General features: G+C 44.6%; 2 protein-coding genes across 4 annotated transcripts in view; both read left to right on the plus strand.

Moving 5' to 3' along the window:
* The window catches only part of SLIT3 (slit guidance ligand 3), a 536,826-nt gene extending 532,733 nt beyond the window's left edge, over positions 1-4,093 (plus strand). For both annotated transcript variants that reach the window (XM_049829395.1, XM_049829396.1), the window contains one exon: positions 693-4,093. In XM_049829395.1, coding sequence (XP_049685352.1) covers positions 693-931 — 239 coding nt within the window. In that variant the 3' untranslated portion in view covers positions 932-4,093. The remainder of the gene's footprint in view (positions 1-692) is intronic.
* Positions 1-23,961, plus strand: part of PANK3 (pantothenate kinase 3) — a 307,492-nt gene that overhangs the window by 269,299 nt on the left and 14,232 nt on the right. Inside the window, exons 1-2 of one of the 2 annotated variants that reach the window (XM_049829417.1) lie at positions 11,761-12,294; positions 21,983-22,335. In XM_049829417.1, coding sequence (XP_049685374.1) covers positions 12,267-12,294; positions 21,983-22,335 — 381 coding nt within the window. In that variant the 5' untranslated portion in view covers positions 11,761-12,266. Of the gene's footprint in view, positions 1-11,760; positions 12,295-21,982; positions 22,336-23,961 lie in introns of those variants that run through there. The other variant, XM_049829418.1, reaches the window with a different exon arrangement.

Consider the following 23,961-nt stretch of genomic DNA (forward strand, 5'->3'; position numbering starts at 1 on the left):
CTCCCTGTGATGCAGCTGGGCAGGTTTCCTGGGAAATCCCACAGATCATGCCAGACTTTCCTACTCGGGCAGCAGCCCAACTTTTCTGCCCTGACCTGAAAACACTCACTGGAAACTCAGTGAGTTCTAACTTGATCCCTTCTGCTTCTTTTTGTTCCTGTACAGAAGAAAGGAGCTGGCTTGTATTATTTTTATTTAGGTTGTGCCTTTCTTGTGAATGAACCACAGACTTTCCAAATTATACACATATACAGCCTCACCAAAATGTATCTGCCTGCTGCAAAGTGTCTGCAGAACAGCACAGGCATTTTCAGGTATCCCAGATTGCTAATGTCAAGCAGAGCAGGCTGACCTTTGATCCTGAGAAGCAGAGGTAGTAAAACTAATTCATATTTTGCAAGAGTGTTGCAGGATTCAACACTCAGCATTCATTAAAGCACTTCCAGAACTGCTGATCAAAGCCAGCAGGCCTCCTTGGCCTCTGCCTTGTGCCGGATATTACACATTTGTGTAACACAAGCTCTGTTTTGATGGCAGGTACAAAGCAGTGAAAGATTAAGGTCCTTCTCATGCCATCTGTTTGGCTTGAATGTCTTTACAAGTAGAGGGCTGTTTGCTGATGTTTGGGGAATATCTGGCAAAATAGTTACTGCATTTTTTTTTTTTCCTTTACATCTCTGTTGTCTTACCAGAGAATCTCTGCCAAGGAGAGATAATTCGAGAAGTAGTCCGTAAGCAGCAGGGCTACACATCATGTGCCACTGCCTCCAAAGTACCCCGCCTGGAATGCCGCGGCAGCTGCGGCAACGGGCAGTGCTGCGTTCCTCTCCGGAGCAAAAGGCGGAAATACTTCTTCCAGTGCGTGGATGGCTCCACCTTCACGGAAGAACTGGAGAGACATGTGGAATGTGGCTGCTCAAAATGCTTATAAGCCATTCTCCAGTCTCTTGCCACTTTAATCGACTCAGAAGCGCTATCAAAACGGGACCTATTTACTTTCAGAGTGAAGAAGAAGAAAAGAATTATTAAGTATATTGTAAAATAAACAAAAAATAGAACTTATTTTTATTATGGAAAGTGACTATTTTCATCTTTTATTATATAAAGTATCGCACCACTTTGGGTATATGTATCATATAGTGAGTTATTTTTACCATGAAACTTTTTTAACAGTTGTAAGAAAAAAAAAATTCAAAAGTTAAAAGTTAAAAAAAAAATATAAAGAAAACATAGCCTAACAGGAGAAATCCGGGGGTGACTTTATAGTTATGCACAATGAACAAATGTAAAGGTGTTCCAAGGACCTGCCACAGAACTGATACGGGCTGAAGAAATCTCCGAGGCTCTGGGTGGGTCTCCTAAGAGAGAGGATCCCCATGACTGACAGCCACCTCGCCTGCTCAGGCACCCTGAGAAAGCCTCCCCCTCGGTCCCTTGCTCTGCCTAACACTGCCGACGCTGTTTTGTTCCTGTACAGTGGCTCCGCTTGCTATTCTTGAACTGGTTCCCTATAGCACGTAGGCACTGCCATAGCTTGAGGCTAACTACATTATTTGACTATTGTAATACTATAATACATTTTTTGCTGTGTATGTTGTATTTATCTGTGTTCACATTATATTCTTCAGCAAATGTATCTATAGAGCACAGGCAGCTCTATCCAAAAGAAGGGGACGAAGAGAAAGGAAGTGGGGAAGTATATGTTGCTTTGGGAAATTTGGGGGCAAAATGTGAAATAAGTGCTAAGTAATGCCTAATAAATGACATAGTACTTTTGTGTAAACTCCTCAGCTATGTTATTTCCCAAGTTTGTGCCTTCTTGCTCCCAGCCTTGAGCCCCTTTTCTGTATATGAAATATAAGGAATGCACTGCTACATAGTTTCTCACGCCTTGACACTTTAACCTGCAAAGGTTGTAAAGAGCATGAAAGTATTGCAGGTGCCAGAGCGTACCTGCAACGTAACGGCTTTTACTCCCACTGTCACTTGAGCCATGGGTGTAAGCTGGGCGGTAGCTGCCTGTTCATCCACACTCTGGTACTGAGCAGTTGGCTACTTTTCCACAGCTTTTTAAATGAGCAGAAGTTGCACTATATCCATGTGAAGGTATTCAGCCAACATTTGTCCACCTTAGCAGCACTCTCTTCTCTGCACAAGGAGAGACGTCACAGCTCCATCCCGTCCTGTTCTCACATTTGGTGCAGATTGACCAATTCAGCCAAAGCTTTTCCACCTGCACTGCTTCATATCCTGCACTTGTGCCTCCCAAAGGACTCCCATTAACTTTAGCTGTGTTCAGAGCAACACTGAATAGGAAATGGAAATCAATGCAGGGATAAATTCTTACTGTGAATGTGAGGCAACAGTTGACTCCCAGAGTGAGTTTGATTTTTGGAGGGTTTTTGGCAGGGCTACCTTTCAGGGTCAGTAAGTACGTGCAAAGATTACCATGGATACCTTGAAGTTTTTCTTAGGTTCAAACATCCCCATCAACAACTGTTCCATTATCAGTGTAATTTCTTTCTTTCCCTAATATAGCAATTATTATGGTCCTTTCTTCAGTTTCTCTAAGAGAGGTTAAGTCAGTGATGATTCCTAGCAGCCATAAACTCCTTTTGGGAACGCTCACTGGTCTCACCAGAAAGATCTCAGATCAGGGGCTTCGGCAAAGGATGAGTAGGAAAGCTGAATCAAGAAAAGGGGGCTTTTGTTTGACTGGGGCTTTGGAAAGATGCACAGAATGCAACCCTGCCGTGACAAGTGTAAGTGTTTATTTCCCATTAAAGTGTCCATCTAGTTATCATGCAACCAGAAAGCTCTAACGTGCTTAGCGGTTTTCTGCCATGTCACATCTCTCCTTAACTGCAGCAGTTCATTCATATTTGTTTGTTACTACCAGAGCAACTTGAGCAGAAGGGACATAACCAATACAATAGCCATCTCACAAAATAAGTATCAGTATGTGGAGCCTGCAATCAGTGAAACATGAAACAATCATTAGTTAATGTGCTAAACTCTCATTGAAACCATACAGCTCAAGAGCCAGGGAAAAACTAACCCTGGCTGCAAGTGCTGTGGACTGCTTTTTATTTTGAATATAACATCAGAAGCTCATAGCAGCTGGAGTTTGTGGTGTACAACAAAACCCACCCAAACCCACAACCTACACATTTTAAAAATTTGTGCAAGTAACTGCAGGCACTTGGGCAAATATGTGCCTGGCACACCACTACCATTAATGTTTCATTCCAGCTTAAAACACTTTAATTTCTAAAGAAGCAGCTGCTATGGTGCCAGGCAGAAGAAATCCAGACTGAGCAGTGGCTTACAAGCCTTCTGTGTGCTCTGCTGCACTATTTGTAGCCACTAAACTGCCAAGGCCTGCAGAAACACGGCCCGTCTTGAACTCATCACCCAAAACAGCATTCACGTTGCCCCTTGAGCAGCAACGCGTATGAGTAGGAAGGTGACATTTACTCGTGGCCTCGCACCTGCTGGAGGGTGCTTTAAAAGGAATGACCTTGACTGGCAAGGCAAAAGCCATCAACATCTTGTTAACACATCACTCTGGGATTTATTTAAGCAAAGCCTTGCAGCAAAGAGACCAGCAACAACTCAGCAAGGCTGGCCCTGTTCCTGGCCCTTTTCTGTCATGGCACTTCAATGTTAAGCGTTGGGATAAAGAACTAAGAATATCTATTTTGTAACCAAATTATGCAAATTTTGTATGCTTTTAGGCAGCACTTGCCATTCAATAGTGATGCTTTATGTCAATGATTCTCTGACTTGCTATAGAATTATTTTATGTTAAGAAGAAAATAAAAAGCATTCAGATGTGCCAAAAATGTGAGGTTAACTGAAGTGTAATTAGCTTGGAAAGTTCCTCTGTAACCTGCCTAATGTTACAACAGATTTCAACAACTGCGGGTACAATGCAGTAGTTTTTACCTCTATAAAGTTTTAATATAAAGTGAAGAAAGATGCTTATCCTTAAAAAATGGCAATGCAGACTGGTGTGAACTGATGTATTTTATTAATAGATTCTCATTGTGATGTAAGTTTAAATAAATTGTTGGGTTATGGAAGATTGTAACACACCTTGTGACGCAGATTATTTCTATGTGTATTTGAGCTGTTGACCTTTTAGAGTTTGTGAGGTAGCTCACAGAAAATGATGGGGGAACTACACACATTCCTCTTGGACAAATCCAGTCAGAGAATGGCTGTAGTTAAATGTAGCATGAACAGTGGTTACATATTCTTATGGCATCACAACCTCATCTTCTAGGAGTCTTACACGCACAGATGAATTAAGCCACATAGGTTTTGAGCCTGGGCATTTTCTTCAGTGAAATACTTTATTTGCTGGTTGTTTTTTTTTTTTAACTGTTTGAGAAAGGCTTGCAGCAAAATACACTCATTAACTAACAATAGAATAAATGAAGAAATATTGGGAATTGGGGTCAGAGAAGGTCTGACTGAGGAAATGGAAGTCACACAGCCAACAGTGGATGACAGGGATCTCATGATGTCCTGACACAAATATATTCCAAATTTGCTGCCACACCTCTGTAGCTGATCATTATTGGTGACCCAGATGTAACGGACCTCTTGTGTTCATTGCATTCCAGCCTTAGCATACAACAAAGTGAAGCTCCCACCTGTAGTCCTCAGCCTTCCCTCACCCATGCCCCTGTGTAACACTCACATATTGCTAATTATGCCTCAAACTACAGCCCTTACAGTTGCCTTTGCCATTCCATGCAAAACTGGTGACAGCACTCAGCCAATAAAAACACTCAGCCATAATGAGCATCATTAAGCCTGAACTATGAAGGTTAATTATGTAATTGTAGCAGATGGTAGCATTTTCACCTAAAGCAAACCCAGCTGAGCCCACTAAAAAAGCTAGCAGGAACTGTTCAAAAATTTCTAGGTACTGGCTGAAGTAACTGGTCTGCACAACAGTTATTTAGTATTGCTCGTGGATTTGCAGCGCATGGGTTCCTCGGTGAGCATTCAAGCAATTGCAGCCCAAGGGTAAAATGCTCTTGTTTGTGCTTCTGCTTGCAGTGCTGTAGGAATTGCTTTTTAGCCATTAGTCTGAGGCAAACAATGCAGAGAAGCTGTCTATTCTGTGTCCTTTATCTTTGTTTTTTTACAGTTGGTGGGGAATAGTTAGATGGTGTTGCTCTTTGCAGGGTGTTTGGCTGCAGGTTTTGTGTTGTTCTCTGGGGGTCCTGTCGCTTCTGGTCTCTGTGACCTCGTTTACAAATCACCTCCCAGCTCCTACTTCAGCTTACACAAGATAGCCTCACAATTCAGTGGGGCTAGACAGGCAGAACTGGCTTGGTTTTGCCCAGCCCATGGTGCTCTTGAGTAATCCCTTCAGCTTAAGGCCCGGCGAGATATCAGACTGAATCATTAGGTGGCAAGTCCAGTATCGTTCTGTGTGTGAGCTGAGCCAGAATGTTTTCCAGGATGTGCCTTATAGCTTTCGAGGACAGCCGAGGCACACGTCAAATAAGTTGCCCCAAACTGGCCCTTGGGCCCCGCCGCTGAAGCAGGACGGGAGCCCAGAGGCAGTACTGCCAGCCACGGGTAGGAGCCTTCAGGCTCTACGGCGCACACCTGCACCCTTCAGCTCTGCTAGCCCAGACCCAGTGCTGATCCACCCTTGCGCTGCCACCGCACATCTCTGCCCCACGCCAGGGCCAGACCCTGACGCCCTGCTGCGGGCCCTGCTGGCGTGGCCACCGCCACCCGTGTCCGGGTCCCCAGGCGAGTCGCTTCCCCCAGCTGAGGCCGCTCTGTCCCCCTCCCGCTGCCTGGCTTGCGGTCGTTCGTTTCCTCACTTGTAGGTACGGTTATTCGAAACACAACGAGAGCGCGGACAAACGCCACGAGCAGGGCAGACCCCCCGACGCAACCCGCTCCGGCGGGGCGCGGCGCGGCGCGGGGTCCGCCAGCAGGTGGCGCCGCAGGGCGCGGCCCGGCCCGCTCCGCTCGGCGGGGCGTCTGGGAGCGGGGCAGCACAGCATAGCACAGCATAGAATAGAATAGCATAGCATAGCATAGCACAGCACAGCATAGCATAGCATAGCATAGCATAATAGCATAGTATAGGCCAGCCTATTTCAGTTGGAAGGGACCTACAACGATCATCCAGTCCAACTGCCTGAGCAATGCAGGGCTGACCAAGTTAAAGCATGTTATTAAGGGCACTGTCTAAATGCCTCTTAAACACGCACAGGCTTGGGGCATCGACCACCTCTGTAGGAAGCCTGTTCCAGTGTTTGACCACCATCTCGGTAAAGAAATGCTTCCCAATGTCCAGTGTAAACCTCCCCTGGCACAGCTCTGGACCCTTCCCACGTGTCCTATCACTGAATAGCAGGGAGAAGAGATCACCACCTCCCTCTCTGCTTCCCCTCGTCAGGAGGCTGCAGAGAGCAAGAAGGTCACCTCTCAGCCTCCTTCTCCCCAGACTAGACAAGCCCAAAGTCTTCAGCTGCTCCTCATAGGAGCATATGTGATACACAGATTTTCTGGGAAGTAATTCCTCAGGCTTTATTGATCCCGTGCCATCAACTTCCTAGCATTGTTCACATTGCTCCAGTGAGGAAAAGAGCCCCTGCTGTCCCCGTGACCTGCAACTTGGCACGGGGTCACTGTGGTCAGGAGCCCGCAGTTTACCCCAGGAATCTGCAGGAACTGGCAGCAGGAGTATGACCCTGCTGAGCCCCGGGATGGCATGCGTGAGACCTGAGGGTGTCCAACACTTCTTCAGCACCATTCCTCCGCAGCAGGATGATGGCTCCCTGTGCTGGCAGACAGGGCAGCTGGTGCCTGTGCACTGCAGCAGCCACCTCAGGACAGCATCATAACAGCAGCATCACGAGGCTGCTGTTGATAGTACCGCCGTTACTTCGGTGCTAGCACCTTATGGAATAACAACTGATTCTATTTCTACCCTAATTCTGCTGCTGTTTGCTCACACGTGCTGAAACATAAGCACTGCATGCCTGCAGAGTTTATTACCCAGCAGGGTTCTACTCCGAGCTGGTAGGTGCACACCCTTGCAGCCTGTGATACCTCTTGTCTATGCAAGAAAGCACAGCTGTTCCTCTGAGCACCTGCAGCCCTCAGAGAGCCCTGCAGGCAGCAAGAAACCCCTCGGGCATGTAATGGAGTGCACACACGGTACAAGCACTACTTATTAGTATGAGGAAGCTTAAACTTATAGCATGACACATAGGGGCATCCCATAGTCTCACAAGCAGGAGGAACAGAAGTTGCTGCGAGACTTGCATAGCTTTGCATCTTGTTCCTACGTGATCTCTTGACCTTCTCCTTTCCCAGGGCTTTTGCGCTTTCAAAGCGAAGTGATGCTCAAGATGGTAGTCTGGAGATGACACTGCCTTCTCAAGATGGTAGTCTGGAGATGACACTGCCTTCTCCTACTGTCTATGACTCTTGTCCCCGTGCCACAAGGATCACTCCTTCTCCATAAAAATAATCTTTTACAACTGTTGTGTCTTACCTGGGAATGAAGAGTACACATCCTACCTCAGAGAGGTGTGGAAGGGAGGAAAGAGGGTCGAATGAGTCCCACAGGAACAATTGCTTTTGTACTCAGGGGATAGCTCAAAACTCACCAGGAATCAGTCCATTACATTTTCAGTGGTCCGGTCTTCCAGCAAACCTGCACCCTGCGTCACTCCAGGCTGCCAGCCGTGCGCTGCTATCCCATGCTCCTGCACTGGCACCTTTATCCTGCCCTACCACCTTGTCTCCAGTGCTGAGACTCAGATCCTGCACTAGGGCAGGGGATGAATTTCTGCAAAGACAGAAAAAAGTCAGAACTTAGGTACAGATTTCACCACCCTGGCAAAATGGCAAGACACTTTGGTCCAGCGCAGGGCTATTCCCTAGCATCATCCTTGGAAACTTAAAAACGTGGCAGAAGAAATAGCACAAAGCAGACAATAAACATGAAATTTTCACTTGAGGAAACTGAATTTTTGTGAAGTGACAAGCAACTGAAGCCGCAGTCCTGCACTGAGAAGGGTTGTTAATGACAGGCAAATGACTCAGACCTGCCTTAGACGATTTGCATGCAGAGGAAGGTTACAGGAACCAAATACCACAAGGTAATTTACGTTGGGGCTTTGCAGCACACGAGATGCTATCATGCTTTTACCTAGCATGAGATAAAAGCATGCACAACAGGCAGTTACTCTAGAGGAACTTAAAATTCCTTACTTATATGCCAGCATATTTTGTGTCTATTAAACTGCCCTAGTTTCTTCTGGGTAAAGCACTCATTGAATTGTTGGGGTGTGTTTGGGTTTTTTAAATTTTTTTTTTCTTTTTTTACTATGTTGAGTTAAATATAAAAGTATGGTTTAAGGCACTAAGATCCAGATAGATCAACTTGGTCATACCAATAAATAAATGAGATTCTAATATAGCAATAAAATAATGTTTGTCTCACCCCAAAACATCTTTGTAAGTAATACTGTTTTTAAAAAAAAAAAGTCCTTGCCTTCAGGTATATTGTTCATGTAGAATCCTCTCATGAGGTTTCATACCACACAGACATGGTATAGTACTTTAGGATAGTCATTAACAACTATCACTTGGAATCGGTTATATAAATACATATACACACATTTATATAGCCAATCATACATTCACCTTCAGCTTTATTTATTCTTATGGGATATTCAAAGCAGCGTGCTCTACTGATATACAGACAACTCCAATCTAGAAGTGCTCGTAACCTATAAATCAACTTGATCTGCAAATTAAGGAATGTTCTGAGCCTCTCACAGACCTGTGTTAAAACTTTTAGTTCGAGCTTAAACCCTCTACTCTGAGATGGAATAAAGATAGCTAGGAGTTGAACTTGGCTTCTTTTTTCATATATTCCATCTTAGCTGATGATGTTCAGCTAAAGCATTTCACCTTCTTGTGAAGCAGTACTTAAACTGAACTTTCAGATTTGCTGATCTTGGTTTTAATTGAACAGCCCTCAATTCATTAATTATCACAGAGCCCTTTATTTATTCCTATTTTTCACATGGGGAGATGAATTAAGAGGGTTTTCTAGACAAAATAGCTTAAAGTGGGCATCCAGCGTATTCATATTCAGAACTTGCTCTTAAGAAACCCATGCACAAAGCATCTATTTTTGTCCTTAACAGAAGTCAGAGGCTAGGAGAGTAATCACCAAATCTGCATTGCTGGAAAGGGAGAATCGTAATTTCCTCAATGAAAGGCTGAGTCAGGAAGTTTTCTGCCTGTTTCAAGTCGGCAGAAATTGGACAGCTGTCAGGCTGTAGACTACGTTTTTCTTGTTTTTCTGGGTTGCATGTGTATTTTTATTACTGGCATTTCCCAGGGATGGTATTTCATTTCCTCTAGAGTTAGAAGGTGTGTAGGAAACATAGTCAGAGTGCAGGCACTGGAAAAAAAATGCCTCAGGATTAAGGTACTGAAAAAAACCTCTCACTGCAGATCTGTTTTCCCCAACCCCACCAGAGATGTCTGTGTGACACGGGATAGCTCATTTTACACAAAACATTCCACACTGCATAGTCTGGTGACGGGCAGGAAATTAAAGATTCTATCTTACGATCACAGTGCGTACTTATGAATGGGCACAAGTTAACTTCCAGGTAGCAGCTAAATTTCTGTATTCCCTAACATGTATGTAAATGTTTGTGTTTAAAATTGCAATAGTAAGCGACATCATTGCAGTGAAAAACCACAAAGTCACACCAAAATTTCCTCTCTTTGAGAATAACATATGGGAATTTCCACAACTACATGCAGCTTACAGGAAGAGAACAGTTCTGCAGCCTTGTTAATACACTCTTAACTTCCTTTAAAGGACAAGAAGTAAACATTAAGAAGATTTCAGAGTAAGCTTTCCAAATACAGACATTTCAGAAAGCAAACTTGATAAATGGGAGATAGCAGCCACATGAGAATTTTGCTTTTTTTAATGTAAGACTCTGGACGAAAATAAAGAAGAAATCCTTTTATGACGGGTTTTAGAAAGACACCCAACAAAATACCAAGGCTCAAAGCAGACACCGAACCCTAAATGAGGCATCTGGGCTCACTCATTGCGCACAAGGTGGCCAGCGTGGGGAGCAAAGCTCTGCTGGACCTACTGAGCAGGAACTGAAGACAGGGCTACATCTGAATTCTTTCCCTGTAGTAGGGCTGTAAGCAAACACTGTCCTCTTCTGGGGTCCAACATCCAAAATCCTTTGCTGAAGGAAGGTAGTGACCAGGACTAAGCAAAGGTCACTTGGTATGGAGCAAAAGGGTTTTTGGTACGTGTTTAGGGGCAGTGGGGGAATGGAGGATGAAGAGATGGCAGTTCCTGTTTCTACACAACAGGTTTCTGAGTAAACCACTTGCCCAGGAAGTTGAGGATTTGGTCTTTCCTTGGTTTGTGAAGGGTGGCTTCAAAGGAGACTTTTGCCAACGCAAAGCTCCAGACACACGAGGAAACTTCAGCTTCCAACAGAGCTGATGCCCAAATCTTCCTTCTGGACCATAGATCCATCCTCGATCACAGTAATTGATCTAGAATTACATGCCACTTTATCACAAAGGAGGGGTGGGGGGAAAAAAAATGGCTGTCTGCTCTATTACGAGTTCTTGCTGAGAAACTCAGAGCTGCAAGCAGCAGGTTAGAGACCTCGTCATGTCCTGCCACGGTCAGTGAGCTTTCCCTCCAGCTGTCTACAGAAAGGAGAGACTCTCCACAACTCTCACGACGGGGCACTAAGTATCAGCCTGTCCTTGTACTGCGTGAGGAAAAACTTCCTGCGGACTGGAGTTACTCGTGCAGTTATGGGAGTCCAGGCACCAGCTAACGAAAGGAGCCATTTCCTGAAGTGCTGCTGGCGCGTGATTGTGCGAGCACTTCCAGTCGCAGTCAGGGAAAAATGAAAAACCAACTTCATCTTCCTTCTTTATTTACTGTCAAAGAGCGTTCATGTGGTACTCAGACCTCAGGAGCCGCGCAGAGGGGGCACCCCGGCTCCACAGCAGCAGCTGCCATGCCAGCGCAGGCCCCTCTTGCCTCCTTGGCTGGCGTGCCCCGCTTCCACACGACCGACGCAGCCGCCGCGGCGCGGTGGCAGCGGCCTGCCCGCCGGAGAGGCGGCAGAGGGGCCGGGGCGGCGGAAGCCCGCCGCCGCCTCAGGGCAGGCTGACAGGAACGGCCCGCCCGCCGCCGCCGCCTCAGGGCTGACAGGAATCGCCCGCCCGCCTTTTCCTCCGCCCGCGCGAGCCTCCCGGGCCCCGCCCCCGCCCCCTCCAGGCGGTGGCACCTCCCGATTGGTCGGCGGGGCCGTGGGGTGACCGGCGGGCGGAGGGCGCCGCGCGGCGCGCCGGGAGCTGTAGGCCGAGCGCGGCGGGGCGGGCTGGGCCGGACTGCGGCTCCCGGCGCGCCTCGCGCCGCCCCGTGACGGGGCGGGGGGGGGGGGGAGGAGGAGGAGGGGGGCAGCGCTGCGGCAGCGGCGGAGCGGGCGCGCAGGAGCCGCTGCGCTGCCTCGGCCCCATTGTGTGGCGCGGCCGCGGCTCCCCGGTGCCCGCCGCCATCTTGTGCCGGAGGGGGTGCGCGCCGGGCCGCCGCGTCCGTCTCGGCCGGGGGCCTCCGCAGGGGGCCGAGGCCGCCCTCCTGCCGAGAGGGGGGCCCGCGGGCGGCGGCTGGTCGGCGGGCAGCCGCCTGCGCGCCGGCCGCGCCCGAGCGGGGCCTCTCCCGCGTCCTCCGCCCGCAGAGGGCCGCCCCGGGCCGCTCTCCCCGGCCGCCGCCGTGCCCCGAGGCGGCGGGAAGGGCCGCCCTCCGCGGCGCCACGCGGCGGCCCCCGGGGCCGATGCTCGGCGCCTCGCAGCGGGACGCGGCCGCCGCGCCGGGCCGGGCGTGAGGGCCGCTCCGCGCCGCCTACCCGCCCCGTCTCCCCCCGCCCCAGCCCCCAACGCCGATGCCGCCGCTGGACGAGCGCCTGCCCGGGCCGCGGGCGTAGCGGTGGGCGCTGCCAGCGCCGCTCCCGAGGAGGCGGGCGCCCGCCGCCCACCGCCCGCGGATCAGGAGACCGAGGGCCGGCCCCGAGGAGCCGCCGCCGCCGCTTCCCGCCCCATCAGGCGAGGGGCCGGAGACCCACCCCGAGCGCGGCGCCGCGCCCCGCCCGCCCCAGCCGGCCGGCGAACCGGGCCGCCGCCGCCGCCGCCGCCGCACCATGAAGATCAAGGATGCCAAGAAGCCGTGTAAGGCCGCGGGCTGCCGCGGCGCGTTCCGCCGCGCCGGGCGGGGGGAGGCGGCGGTCGTACCGCCATGGCGGGGCGCGGGGGCCGCTCCGGCGGGGCGCTCCGCGCTCGGCATTGGGAAGCCGCCGGCCGAGACTCAATGCTGGCTCCTGCGCGTCCCTTTTCGGTGGGGCTGCAGGGCTCGGGTGGTCTTGCGGACCTGCGTTCGCGCTGGGAGGGCTTCTCTTTGAATAGAAAGTAACGTAACCGGGGCTTGGGGGATGGGTGCTGGTTTTAATGGAGACGGCGCTTAGTCGGTGTCCCGAACACCTGCGCAGGCGGCTGCAGTTGCTACGGTTTTGCTTTTTAAGGGCTAAAGATCTTCGGGTTGTTTTTTTTTTTTTTTTGAGAGAGAGAATACGTGTTAATACTCGGGTACAAGTCTTTCATTAAAATACGCTGAACGGTCCCCTTTAACAAGCACAGCTGTAATAACGTTTCTTACTATTCGGCAGTACTGTATTTGTTTCGGAGGGCACAGACACGGTTCAGACCCAGGTGAATGCAGACAAAACGTCTCGGACTACCCATGCGTTTTTGTGGGAACAGAGAACTGGATTGGGTAAAGTTAGCCTACCTACAAGTGGTGTTTTCCCAGTGTAACAGATGCAAGTCAGCACAGCTGTCAAACTTACACGGGTGTACCTGAGCTGGAAGGGGTGCAGGTATCACTCCACTGATTCAGGGGTTTTTATCTTTGTCATCCATACTTAAAGACTTATTTTCAGGGTGAGTTACTGTACGGAAAAGATGTCTAGTCCTAAAGAGCTAGGCCTACTGTTATTCTCAGTCATATGACGTGCCTATCTAATGGCGAGCATACAACTTGAGAGAGTATATTGAAAGTGTGTATTTTAAATATATTGTTTGACCAGCCCAGCAAGAAGAAAATCACCAAACGTTTTTAACACAGGAAGTGTTAGCGTAGCTCTAGAAATAGCTATAGACGTGCACTTGCGTTTGGCTGTGAAAATACTTTGTTTCTTGTGTTGTGTTAAGGAAACTCTAAATGAGCATCATACATTCGGGAACGTGAAGCACACAATTAGCCATCACCTCTTATTAGTGCCAGTGTGTGGAAATCGCTGAATTGACTGTAATCACGTTTATGAAGAGTACAGTTCAGACAGCATTTTTTTCCCTGTTGTAATATTTAAGGAATGATATCAAGACTCTGAAGCAGTAATTGGCTGTAAGACGTTACAGTGGCTTGGTAATTTAAAATGGTGAGAGTGTGGCTGCTTCTACTGCAGAAACCTGCTAATTTCAGAACTGTCTCTGTTGGGCCTCAAGGACTTGTTTTCTGTAGTGGTGGATTTAAACCTCATGTTTAAATAATAATGCAAAATGTTACCAAGAAGTTTTTAGTGCTTAAATACGCTAGATTTGTAGTTACACTCTTCCAGTTCTTGAACCTGGACTTCGATGTTGGTTTTATGATGGGAATCAGAAACAACTGGAACTGCATAAGCAGTGGAAGGGAAGAACACAGTGTCAAACGGCATTGTTTGTTTCATCTTGACTCTTTAACACATTTTGAAGCCAGTGGCTTTTTTAAAGATAATAGCACTTAGATTCATAGGCAAGAGAACTCTAGGTTCATTCTGCAGGTCTCTGCTCCTGGTTAGTCACACTGGCTGAAGTGGGAGAGCACCTGAATGTTCGAAGAGGAGCAGATCCACAAAAGCACTGAAGATGGAAAAGTCCATTGATGTTCGGGGGCTTTGGTGCCCAGCTACTGCTGTCCATTGGGCTTATATGCTCAAACTGACCTTCAAGCTGAGTTGGGCTCACAATACCACTTTTAGACTGTCTAGTTACAAATTATTTAGTTAAGACAGTTGTAGACACTTCTCAGTACAGTTGCTGAGTGGCTATATGTTTCTTAGGTGAAGTGAGTATTTAATCATCTGTGCTGGAGCCAGATTTGGTGCAGGGGAAAAATGGTTAATCGTTATTTAATAAGAGGTTATTAGTCTGTTGTGAGAGCCTGCAAAGCGGAATTGAAAAGATTGCTTTAGGCTACCTGTACTTTTATCTGTGAAGTTTAGAATGAGAGAAAGCATGATTGCACTGACTTAAGTGTCATGTCTGTCATAAGAGAGGTGAGGGTAAAATGGAGAAAAGTATACTTTGTTGTTGTAAAACTGTGAGAAACGCAGCTGGATTTGTGGAACGTGGCTTCTGAGATTGGCTGTCTTGAAAGAGGCTAGTAAAGGGCCATTTACATTTCTTTTGCAGGTGATGGGAGGTGATAGGCATTTTAAAAGGAGGATAACAGAAATTCAAATTAGGAAAACCTTATACGAAGTAGTTAGTGTAGCAGCGGAAGCTGGAGAGGTTGTGGAGCCTCTATCCTTGGCGGATTCTTGCAAAACTTCAGAGGTCTTCAAGTCTCAGCTGGTCAAAGTCATAGTTGACCTCATCTAGTGTTGGCAATTTTCCTGCTAGTGTGACTGAGAGGTTGGAGTAGATGACCTACAGGGGACCCTTCCGACCAGCAGTTGCATGATGGCTCTTCTAAGGAAATGCCCATGGGGAAGAACGGCTGGCTCTCGTAAGAGAAATTTCCAAAGGTTATTTGGGGGTGGTGATGATAAACATGAGAGCCAAGAGTCTTGCAGAACCGCTGCTGTGTGAGATGTGTCTAAAGGGAGGAGAGGAGCCACTCATTCTGAGAGAGCTCTTCATGTTGGCAGGGGAAGGCGAGGCAGTCGAGAGGAGGGAAGTGCCAGCAAGCTGTGCTCTTCAGGGGAAGTGGAGTTCTTCATCTTGGCTCTGGAGTCTAATGGACTGCTGAAGGAAAGGCAAAAACTTTTACTATTTAGTACACAGTGCATGTTACTTCTTAGAGTTTGCTGCTTTTTCATTGTTTATTAAAAATAGTTTGAGAGCAAACGCCTGCATTTCCATTGAGGCGAGTTGAGACACATTAACTTATGAAAGTACATGGCAGAGATTCACAAAATGCTGTATCAATATAAAGAAAAGATGAAAATCTTAAGTTTATTTTCTCTAACGTGATTCTATGGACACATGTAGTCATTGTGGACGCAGTGATCCCGTGAAGGATTTGTGTAGTAAAATTGATGAAAAAATCCATTTAAGTTGCTGGAGAATATCTTTTAAAGGGATTTTTCTGTCATAGAACTTGCTGCTTAGTCTTGTGGTATGCTAGCATTTTCTTACTAGTCCTCGAAAGCTGATTAGTAGCCCATAGTGGATGTTACAGGCTCTCATTTTACTGCAGTTGAGAAATGTACTTCTAATAATGGGTTAATACTGCCAGGCACAGTTTATACTGTGTTTGCATCTGTAAGTGTTAGATTATGCCTCTGCATGCTGTATCTCACTATAATAAAAGCAGCTATCCCCAAAGAGGCTGCTGCTGAAATGTCAACAAAATTAACAGAATGAGCAAGGAGGGAGAAGATGAAAGCAACAATATTTTGGCTTGTGTTAGCTTTACATGCTATCCACTTGTAGATGTGGTAAACCTAATGAAGAGCAGTTGCAGTAATTGCTGATTACCACCTGTCCTCCCACTAGTAAATGTGGCCTTTCTGTAGTGTGATTAGAGGTGGCCGAGTGGGAAAGTGTGGTGAGTTTACAGAGTTTGATGGAGAAATTTTCCCATGAGGGAAATGGGAGGATGTGACAGCGCATGTCAGATGCATTTAATTCAGGTGTTAATTCTGTCCAGCCCAAATCTATTTTGAGCTGGACTTGGGCTTTTTGAACCAAAAACCTGTTAGAAAACTAGTTAAGAGGAGAAACTCTCCAGTGTCTCAAGGGCTAAGGACGGTTGATGTGCAGTTCTGCTCTGTAGAGGCTCATAGGCACACATTCGTGTAACATGGGTACCGCAAAGGCACTTTGCTGCCTAGCCATCAGGTTAATCCCACTTGATTTAGCAGTTCAACAACATTTGATGTGTTTTCTCTTAACTTGTCCCATTGGACATGGTAGCTACCTTAGACGGCTAGCTGATTTAGGTGTTAGAGTTTACCATTATTTTTTACTCTGCTGTATGCAGATGTTTTAGGGAGATACTGGAAGCATAAGAGTGTATACATGTATGTAGAGGAAAATGCATTTGGAGAAACTGCAAGATACATTTAGTTTAAGTTGCTGTGTTTATGAACACTAACTGTGTTTTATATAGTTAACTTGTTTGTCTCGTCAGTAATCAGATAAGAATGGGATCAAGGTTAGTTCTGTTATCAAAGGCTGCATACTGAGCTGAATTAGGAAGACGAGTTTTGTGTATCAGAACTGATAATCTGCATACTTTCATAAAGAGCTGTTGCAGTGCTGGCAGAAGTAAACTTAAGTTTCCATGTGATTCCATGATCATTTTCCTTTCTTGTATTTTAAGCCAATATAGAATCACGACTGCAGCACGCTTTGCCAGTTGTTCCCCAAGCTGTGGTTGTACTTGAAGTGCAACAGTCCTATATCTTGATAATATGTAAACTTTCTTACAAAGATGACACAAAATCTGGTAGCCTGTTCTCTGCTGTCACTGACAGCTGTGGATTATTTATTTTTTTTACGGTGCAAAGCCCTCTGCTTGAATTAGGAGGTAGCTACTCTTCTTGTTAATTTAATGCAGCGTTGACCCAGACTGTTATTTTATCTTACAGTGAGAAGGAAGTATTTTAAAGGTGTTTGTGTTTTTAATGTGTCATTATGTTCATAGAAAAGAGTTTACCAGTAACCTGTTTCTCAGTCTTTAAGAGGTAAATACAAATAGAGCGTTAAACTGAAGAACCTTATGCTTGGCTGAATAAGGGTAAGTAGTTAAGTCTTTGAGTGTGTAGTTCCTGCAGCTTTGGATCCAAAATGGGTGTACAAAGTCAAAATACTAGTATGTGGTTTGGGTGGAGAACTTCGAAGGTCCTCTGCTCTGCTGAAGCAGAACCCATAGAAAAGGAGAACTTTTCAACCTTTGTCCTTGTGTTGGCATGAGAGGCTTTTTACTGCAATTACTTCCTTTTGGCATATAAAGACCTTATATGATAAGATATAAGTAACCTTAAGATTGCTGCCAGAAGCTATGTACACCAAGAACTTGAAAAGCGCAAACACAAGAGATTGAGGCCTGCCTGTGTAGCTCTAAAGATTAATTTAAAAAAGGACCAACAGCCATCAGCATGGGTTTTCTTACTAGGCAGAACTGCTGCATCATTACTTGACCACAGCGTCTTGTGACAGCCCTCTTCCCATGCAGGAAGTGCCTTTCTACATTGCAGGAAGCAGTTCTAGGGAATCCTCTTAAAGATTATGTTTGTAACTCTGAGCGGGTTGCTTCTCAAAGCTATTTTCACAGCATGTATGGAACAGTCTGTTGCTTTATAGCAAAGGTTCCTGGTTGCTGTGTCTACGTAGGGACCACAGTGGCTGTTGGCAGAGCTGGGGAGTGAAAGAAATTCTGGATTTGGTATTGGGGAGGTTGGATATTGTGATAGTCCTTTTGCTGTCCTGTTGGAGACAGTTCAATTTGGTGTGACGTATTGTATTAAACCTTATGCGTGTTGACTTCCCAGTTTATGTTCTACTTTGCATATTTGTCTCTTCTCAGATAGTAAAAATATGTGTTTTATTTAATCTTAAACAGAGCCTGGCTTGACTTCCTAAAAGCAGAATGCATGTTTTTGAAGCGGTTTTAGGTAGTCCATCCAAGGCAATTTGGCTTGTTGAGTAAAAAGCTCGGTTCCTGCTTTTCTTTTTTCAAATTGCAGCTGACCTCTGCAGAGAGGAACTGAACTTTGAAAAGGCAGGACGCTGGATATGTTCTGTGAATAGCAGTTAAATTCTCAGCAAGGAATTTTTCGGAGCTGTGCATCACTTTTTGTGGAGTCTTCCTAGGAATAGGAACAGTTATAAAGAGGGAGAGCTGAGAGAAATCTTTTAATGACCAAATCCCTATGCAGCTGCAGAAAAATCCCGGTTTTAATGCAGGTGCATTGACTCTCCACATGAATTGAAGCTGTGTAATGATGGCTACAGTTCCACAGGTCCTCAAACCTGGTATCCGCAGAGCTATGAGCTTGGAATGAAGTTGTGCTATTGGTACTGGTCTCAGCCAGGCACGCTTCTTTAACTATGACTGCCGTAAGGATCAAGCTGATGTCAGGGGATGTTTTTTCAAAAGATTGTGCTGCCATCATTCTGCTCTTAAATCTCTCACTCAAAGAAGCATGACCCACAGATACAAATATAAAAATATTTTTTATAGAAACATTTATATATTCTCAGCCCAAGGTATGTGCCATGCTATTTTTGTCTTATTCCAAGACAGCTTTCAAATACAAGACTGACAATTAAATTTTTCATGGATTTGAGAGACTGAGACTGTACCAGCTACAGATGCTGGTATATATGCTGTAGATACCATGTGCTTCAAACATGACTCAAAAGAGTAGCAACATCACCTTAAGCTGAGTGCTCATATATGTAGTGTAAAGTAATGCACAGGTTCCCTGTATGTATGGCGTGTCTTAAAGTAGGTATGTCATCTTTAGCCATTGCCATGATTAGCCTGGCTGCCCTCTGAAGGGCAAGTCTTGTAGGAAACCGGAGCATGGTCTCCATAGTATAGTTTCTGAGTAGTCCTCCATCCTGAATCTCTCTGTGGCCTTATTTTAATCCTGTAAATGAAATAACTTTTTCAGTAATTGGAAGAGGAACTGGTGTTTTCTCCATTTCCCCTGCATCCAGATAGGATGGATCCTGAGCCAAGATCTACCCAAAGCAAACTGATTTGAAGGCTGCAGCAATAGGAGAACAGTTCAGAAGGTTTCCATGTTGTGTCCATATATAATTATGTTCTAACTCTGTAGAATTGGTGTATTTCTAATATTTAAAGGTAGCTCAAGCATGGATAAATCTTGTATCCCTGCAGTCCCAAAACTGCAGCTACAGTTCAACTGATTGTGCGCTTGCCATATATACATATGTGTATGTCTATCCCCTTCTGTGTTTGGAAAACGAAATGGCTTTAATTTTCCTGGCTAGATCTGTATATAAATCAATCAAGAGTGGCTTACATACACAAGAATCCTTGTGTAGCATCTTCTGGGTTGCTGGTACAAGGAGTAAGTTAACAGTACATGGGCCCAGTTGCTTGTCAGAACTCCTCCACCTTGCAAATGAAATTTGAGCAATGTACTTAGTAGCCAAATCTTGACAAATTTTCTATAGAAAAGTGTGAAACTTCTTGCGGTTTGTCGCAGAGGTGAAAACTGAAAACTCAGTCTCAAAATCTTTAAATGGCTGCTAAGATCACTCAGTTAACCCAGAAAACTGATACTGTACAGCATGATCCCATTTTTCAGCATAAAATATGTTCTCACTTGAGTTATGGAATAAACTTCCTTACAGTTCAACTGTTCTTCTTTTTACTTGGTATACAAGATTCATAAACCTTAAGATTTTGAGAGATGTGACTAATGCTATATTTGCAAAAGCCTTTGGACCATTTAACATGGGATGTGGTGGATCTTCTGACAAACAGGCATGACTTGCACCAAATCTTCCTTAAGCTCATCACTTGAACTTTCAGCTGTTCCCCTCTCTTTCTTCTTGTGGAAGGTTAGGTCCTAGTTATTCAGTAGGCCCACTGAGTAGGAAGAATCCAAAGTATTTTAGGTAGTACTTGGCTTGCAGTGTTCTATTTAAATTTTGAGTGGGTTGGACTGACTCCTAAGAACACTTTCTGGTCTGCTGGGTTAGTCAACTTCCCTTCTTCGGTATTGGTCTTGTGACATTGTATATGACAAGAGGCTGAAACTTAGTGAGGTCACTTAATAAATCATCAATTAATTGTGGTCAAACAGTAAGATGACAAACTTTCGTATGTCCAGAGTTATGCAGCTGTAAAGTCAATTCATACGTGAATTTATGCTTCGCCTTATGGTTAGATCTCAACTTTATAGAACAGATATCAGGTTTATAGAACTTCCTTATTCCCACTTGGAGCTAGATTTTGCTCACAGAATTTAACCTTGTATTTAAATTTTGTTTCTCAAGAAGAGTAAGTTTACTGACTCAATCTTTTTTGTTAATATCTGACAATATTTTCCAGACATCTGTTCCTGAAAGCTGAGGCAACTTTTAAGTTGGGTGGGTTTTTGTGGGTTTTTTTTGTTTGTTTTTGTTTTTTTCTTTTTTAACTTCTGCACTCATGTTACACATGAACTGGCATGCAGACAGATTTGACTAAATAGATTAAAATATTTTGGTAGGCCATTCCTCTCAAGGATAGATCCCACTGGTAATGTAAGTCCAACGTAATTACATCTTATGATGAACATGTTAGCATCTTTCGGTTTTGTTCCTGAGTTTCATGCTTCTGTAATATGAATTGTATCTGAAGAAATAAATTGGAACTCTACAGAATATTTAAAAAAAACCCAAACCAAAACAAAAAAAACAAAAAAAACCAAAAAACAAAAAATAAAACAAAAAACAAAACAAAAAAAAAAAAAAACAAAAAACCCACCAAAAAACCCCAACAAAATAAACAAAAAAGGCAAAAAACCCCTACCCCCAAAAACCCCAAACAGTTCAGCAAGTTAGTGTCAATTGGAAAATAAAAATACAAGCTTCCCAGCTGGATGTTCAGGATCTTTCTTAAAGTTACAAATTAAGTTTTAAACACTGTTTCTCGGATATGACAGTGGGGAAAATCTCAAATGAAGATGTTGTCTTTGCTGTAGGGTTGCTGAGTATCTGTTTCTCCACACACAGGAGATGGAAGATTTATTGAAACAGGCATATTCAAATCATGGTCCTAGATGACATAAACTATGGAATCCCTGTTAGGAATTGCAGTCACCCCACAGAAGTGACAAAGACACAATACTTGTGGTTTAGTGTTGTTTTGTAGTACAGAAATTCCTCCTTCCTATCCAAGATACAAAAAAAGAAAAATGGAACATAGGTTCAGTAATATTAATTTTCTATCTTGCATGTACTTCTTAATAGTACTTTGTGTTAGCCCGTTGTAACTTCAAGGGACATGTGAACAGGTTTCGTCAGCTCCAGAAATTTGGCATCTTAACTGTGTCAATTTTTAAAATACATGGAAATAAATTAATGTTTCCCTCTCAAACAAAACATGTTATGTGACAAAAGATAACTGTTAGAGGAGAAACACCTGTCCTGCTGCTGTTGTCAGCTATAATGTGTAACCTGCTTTCTCATGAGTGTGCATTGCAGTCTTTGTGTTAAACTATGTCAAAACTATTATTTTAGGAGTGAAGGTTATTTTAATCCTTTGTTCCCTCCCCCCCTGCCCAAAAAAAAGTGGTTGAATTTTGTTTGAGTTGGTATGAAAGGTGTAGTATGGTTTGGGGAGTTTTTAGTTGGGCTTTCTGAGCATGTGTTGACAGACATTATAAATGTGTAAATAGAGTTGCTCATTTTTCCATTTTTAACTGCAGCCAGAGGGATGTTTAAGGTCATGTAGTGGAAATGAGTACTAATTCTTTGTTCCTGTGAGCATTTTTGTTAATGTCTTTCTTGTTGAAAAGTATAGCATTGGTTTAGTCTTATGTACTAAGACATGTATTACATGTATTACACACTTACATGTATTGCTTTTGCTCTTTAAGCTAGTTGATCAATTCTTGTATCTTCACAGCTTTTCCATGGTTTGGCATGGACATTGGGGGAACTTTGGTGAAACTTGCATATTTTGAACCTATTGATATCACTGCAGAGGAGGAACAGGAGGAAGTTGAAAGCCTGAAGAGCATCCGGAAATATCTGACTTCCAATGTAGCCTATGGATCCACTGGCATTCGAGATGTCCACCTTGAGCTGAAAGACTTAACGATTTTTGCTAGAAGAGGAAACTTGCACTTTATTCGATTCCCAACTCATGATTTGCCTACTTTTATCCAAATGGGAAGAAATAAAAACTTTTCAACACTACATACGGTGCTCTGTGCCACTGGCGGTGGTGCTTACAAGTTTGAAGAAGATTTTCGCACAGTAGGTAGTCTATCTTTCCTTGTACTGAAGCTGATGCTAAAAGCATTGCTGATGATGGCTTAAAAAAAGCAGTATTTTGAAAAACTGTGGAATGCTCAGAGATTATTAATTATTCATTTCTTTTTCAGTTTTAAGTATGATAATCTAGAAATACGCTTTCTGACATCGTCATGATAAACACGGAGATCTAATGCTAACAGCTAATTAGAAATTTCCATTAATGCAGTGAAATGCAGGACAACTTTGTGGAAGTTAACCATTTTCTAATCTGTGTTTTCTCTGATGGGAAATGTGCTTAAACTCCTGAGGCGCTTGAGTCGCTTTGGATTTTCTTTCCTAAGCAGTCTTTAATGATAGGTTTTCAATGTTTGTGGGTGGGTGGGCTTATCCTCACTGATTTAGTCCAGTGTATTGTTTAGAGATCTGTGACAAAATGTGTATCTCAGTCTTTTTTCAACTGCAGAGCAGTTTGGGGTTTTCCTGAGGTGTTTTGACTCTTCCCTTGATGATCAAAATTGATCATTTGTTTAGATGCAGTTTCTATCTGAAGATAGTTGTTACTAAGAATATTATCACAGTATCCAGTGTGCAGATGTCCTACTTTTAAAGTGGCTGCATACCTCTTCTTGTGCTTCTAGAGACAAGAAGACTTTCAATAGCACAAAATGTTCAGTTTCAAAAATCTGCTTGTATTTCCATTCCTGTGCCAGTCTTGTGTTGAGCTGGTACAACTGTTTGTGGGGTAGGGTCACAATTTGTACAACAGAACTAATTCATTATCTAAAACCCCACAGAAATATTTTATGTTGGAACAGTGCCCTGATCTGCTCAACAGTGAAGTTTCACAGTTGTGCCATGGCAAGAAATGCTGAAGTGATCTGGGGGAAGAGGAGGGGACTGGCAGTGCTGTGATCTGGTACTGATGTCAGTCAGCAGTGTGCAGCCTGGTCTGGTTGTGCAGCTTCCTAATCTAACTGCAGGCTGCTTCCTAAATGCCAGCTCACCTGATTCAGAGATAGACTTTATGGGTGTGTTTTCTTGGATTAGCTGCCTAATCGGACTCTCTAACTGTTGGAACTCCCTGCTGCAGTAAGGGAGAGAGCGTGATCACTCTTTTTGTGAAAGCCTAGAGTTAAATTGAATTAAGTATGGTGTGAAATTACAGCCTTCCTAGAATCCACAGCACCTGTTAAATTGTGTTTCTGCTTTGTGAGGGAATGGCAGCTTAAATGTATGTGCAAAACTGAGGAAGAACTCTAACAAGCCTAAAGTCCCATAGAATTTCTGACCTGTGGTTTTGTTATGGTCCTTGGAGTGTAATAAAGTTGCAAGGATAGTTAGTGCGGTGCCATTGAGGTTTTTCTCTTAAGTTTTTATATGCTGACATCTTAGAAATGACTGACTTCTAAGATGGGGGAAGAAACCCACAAACCCTGAAAAGATGTGCAGGTGTGATTTTCACCAAGATGACACTCAGTGGGGTCTCTAGGGTATTTGGTGACTCTTTATTTAGATTGATGAAAAATGTTGCTAATTTTTCAATGGATTAATGTCTGAGTATCTCAAAAGTTACCTTTGGGCTTACCAAAGCAGGTATTTATACTGCCTGTCTGTTCTTGATTCAAG

Source organism: Accipiter gentilis, chromosome 26 (assembly GCF_929443795.1).
Source record: "Accipiter gentilis chromosome 26, bAccGen1.1, whole genome shotgun sequence".
Taxonomy (NCBI): domain Eukaryota; kingdom Metazoa; phylum Chordata; class Aves; order Accipitriformes; family Accipitridae; genus Astur; species Astur gentilis.